Source organism: Athene cunicularia, unplaced genomic scaffold (assembly GCF_003259725.1).
Source record: "Athene cunicularia isolate RWA unplaced genomic scaffold, athCun1 BOjh376268_part1, whole genome shotgun sequence".
In the NCBI taxonomy this organism is placed as follows: Eukaryota; Metazoa; Chordata; class Aves; order Strigiformes; family Strigidae; genus Athene; species Athene cunicularia.
The window spans coordinates 107,147-110,337 of record NW_020799151.1 but is presented as its reverse complement, the minus strand read 5'-3'; the positions used below and the strand labels follow the sequence as shown (position 1 = coordinate 110,337).

Genomic DNA, 3,191 nt, shown 5'->3' with positions numbered 1-3,191 from the left:
CGTTTTTCAAGGCACTAAGCACTCGCAGGAGGTGGTGGTGGGGGGGTGCTGGAGTGGGGCAGCACCAGGAGCACCGAGGGATGGGGAGAAAAATCGCTCTCGGCATCGTCCCCCTCGTCCGCAGCAGGCTGGGCCCTCTCGGCTCTCCGGGCCCACAGAATTGGGTGGCTTTGAGTCCCTAAGGGTAAAAAGAAAGACTCGGCGAAGCTGCTGCCTTCAAATCGTCCCCAATCTGGGGGCTCTCCGCTGTCACCCTGCGCCAGCAAAGCCACCGGCTGCTCCTCGCCTCTGCCTCACCCCCACACGCGCACCCTGACGCCAACCAGGGATGAGCCCAGAGCTCGATCCTTCCTTTCTGTCTTCTCCCAACGAACATTTTCCTCGACAGCCGCCCGCTGGGCGAGCCTAGGAGGAGCTGGTGAGCTGCTGCCGGCGCTGCTGCTCGCTCCCTGCGCCAGGGGACAGGGACCCAACGGCTGCCGGGGGGATGAAGCAAATATGTTTACAACACATTTTTGTCATTCCTGCTGTTCCCAGACAAAGGGAGAGAGAGCGAGACACTTATTTCAAAGCCCCCCTGAAGCCAACGGAGCAGATTTGAAGACCAGAGCAAATCTCTTGGCTGCAGGACGGGTGGTTTTTTTACACCTTTTTGGAGCACGCGGAAGGTTTGGTGCCGTTCCCCGTCGTCGCAGCTCCACAACCTCCATCCACCAGCAGCTCCATGAGAGGAAGCAAAGCCAGGCTGGATCTTGCAGCTCCTCAAACCCTCTGCCTTAGATCCCCCAGAAAGGCCCTGACACCCCCCCTGCTGCACCTCACCCGGATAAAAACCCTTTTAGTCCCGGTCATGTGGCTTTAAGATGTGATAAACACACCCCCCCCCCTCTCCGCGTCCTCTTTCCAGAGCTGCTCTCTCTGAAACGGGACAGCAAGAGCCAAAAACCCATCTGCCTGCACAGAGACTCTGCCCAAACAGCTTTAGAGAAACAAAAAAGGCGGGTCCTGGGGGGGGGGAGCGCTACGCAGGATCTGAACCAGAAGTGCAAACTGCCGAGGCCAGAAGTGACCCTGCTCACGCCCAAGGAGACTGAAGATGAGTGAGAGAAACCAGAGCACCGTGGGGAGACAAACCAAACCCGGGCGGCACCGCGGCCGAGATGGCGGAGAAAAACCTGAAAAAGAGGGGAGGGGGAGAAGACAGAGCCCATTCATTTAAAAAAAAAAAACAAAAACAAAAAACCAACCCAACAAACTGCTGAACTTCCCCATCCGTCACGGGAGCAGGTTTCTTGCTTAGACTTTGCTTTGGGTTTTGCTGTCCCTGGAAACCTTCCAAGTCTGGATAAGCCAAACGAAATCACTTTGACAAACAAACTTGGCTCAAAAGTGGCGAGTGCAACCTGAGGTGGGCGAGAGCTCAGGTGAGGAGGGAACCTCCCGAGAAGGCGAGGAAGAGCGAGGCCCGACGCAGCTCCACAGGGTTCGAGGAGGTTCCTGCTCAGAGCCCCCACAACGCCCCTTCCCGTTTCCAAACGATCGACTCCAGGCGCCCGCCCCGGTGGGGGGGGGCTGCAGGAATCACACAGAGACACACGCACGTGCTCTGCCCGCCCGGCAAGAAAACAGACCCGATTCCAAACATCTGTCAACATCCAGGCTGGGTTTTTAACCTGCCCTACGGAACTGGAAGCTCTGTGAATCCTCTGTTTGCTCTGGCTGGGAAGCAACGGCTGCTCCATCACCGGGAGCGGAAGATACGAAGAAGAGGTAAAAGCCCAGGCAAACAGAAACACTACTTCGTGCTCCCTCCCCTTGGAACAGGCAACTAATTCGTGATTTAAGGCCACCAGTATTAAGGTCGTCGAGGTTACGTGTAAAGGAGATGATCCTTGGAAATGGAGGGGTTTGTTTGCGGAGGTGTACAGAGGAGTTGGGAGCAGATGATGGATTCTGGGACTCACATTATTGTCGCCTGCTGGGCCAGCAGCTCATCCTCTCGTGGCCCTCCCGGGGCGCCCAGCGCCGGTCCCAGCGGAGGCAGATCAGCACCAAGTTACTGGGAGGAGGATGGAGGCAGCCCCGGCGCCGTGGGCACGGTCGGTCCCTTTTCTCCAGCAACCACGGCGCGGCCCAAGCCACCAGGAACACACACGTGTGTGTGTGTGTGTCCCCTACCCCCAGCCCCGCGTCCCCCCCTCTCCCACAAACCCATTTACAGCGATTACACTCCCATCGCATCCAAAAAAATCTGTTGCTGGGAGTTAAGTGTGTGACGAGACGGAGCTCGATCCCTTTAACCTCGGAGCTCAAGGAGGCTTCGTGTGCGAAGGTGCAATGTTTCAGGTAGCGAGAGCAGAGGGGGGAGCAGATGCCTGGAAGCAGCATGCTGTTAAAAATAAAATACATTGACAGCACGACTAAATGTCACAGCCTCCCAAGAGCTATGTTTTCCTTTGCTGAGAGCGGAGGAGGAGGAGGGAGAAGGGGGGGATTTGGAAGAGTGAAAGCGCCAAGGGGATCCACCAAGCATGGAGGTTTAGTGTTAATGTAACTGATACCTGAAAGCCAACCTTTCAAGGTGCTTTTCAAAGTGAGACTCTGCGTGCTGGGGTGACTCTGCCAGTTGACAGATTGTCAACCACAAGATGGAGAAAAGAGCCCGATCCGTGGCCGGGCCATGGTGGGGGCAGCGGTGGTGGTGGCGGGGAGCCGGGGTCTGTACAGGCTGGGTGAGAAGCGCCGTAGCTGCCCTTAACTCACTTGGAAAAAAAAAAAAAAAAAGAAAAAAAGAAATAAAAATCCTTATCAGCCTCCCACTCGTCAGGGACTCGGTTCGGGTCAGTCTCTCCGGCTGTGAGTTGGGGGGCGGCTCCGCGGCCCAGGCGCTGTGTGACGTGGTCTGCGCCGTGCGACATCATCTGCCAGCAGACTGCGACTGTGGAGCCATGATGACGTGTGAGGGTACGGGCAGGCTCAGTTCTGTCCTTTGAGTGGCCATCTGAGTCAGCACCGAGGTGGCCACCGCTTCGGCCGCCGAGCGGACGCTGAGCCCGTTGGGGGAGGCCGTCACGGAGCTGTGCTGGATGACAGGAGCAGGGGAGCCGGTGGGCTCCGAGCTCTCCTTTGGGCTTTCTGCTTGACCAGAGGAGGAGAAAGGGATGGAATTAAAAAAAAAAAAAAAAAAAAAA

At 56.9% G+C, this 3,191-nt stretch overlaps 2 protein-coding genes across 6 annotated transcripts in view; one reads left to right on the top strand and one right to left on the bottom strand.

Annotated features, from left to right (window-relative positions):
• Positions 1 to 1,104, top strand: part of LOC113490449 (RISC-loading complex subunit TARBP2-like) — a gene marked incomplete at its 5' end in the record, with an annotated part of 6,045 nt that extends 4,941 nt beyond the window's left edge. Inside the window, one exon of the mRNA XM_026866926.1 lies at positions 908 to 1,104. Within this exon, the coding sequence (XP_026722727.1) occupies positions 908 to 1,104 (197 nt within the window). The remainder of the gene's footprint in view (positions 1 to 907) is intronic.
• ATF7 (activating transcription factor 7) overlaps positions 8 to 3,191 on the bottom strand; it is a 66,157-nt gene continuing 62,973 nt past the window's right edge. For all 5 annotated transcript variants that reach the window (XM_026866931.1, XM_026866928.1, XM_026866930.1 and 2 more), the window contains one exon: positions 8 to 3,135. In XM_026866931.1, coding sequence (XP_026722732.1) covers positions 2,918 to 3,135 — 218 coding nt within the window. In that variant the 3' untranslated portion in view covers positions 8 to 2,917. The remainder of the gene's footprint in view (positions 3,136 to 3,191) is intronic.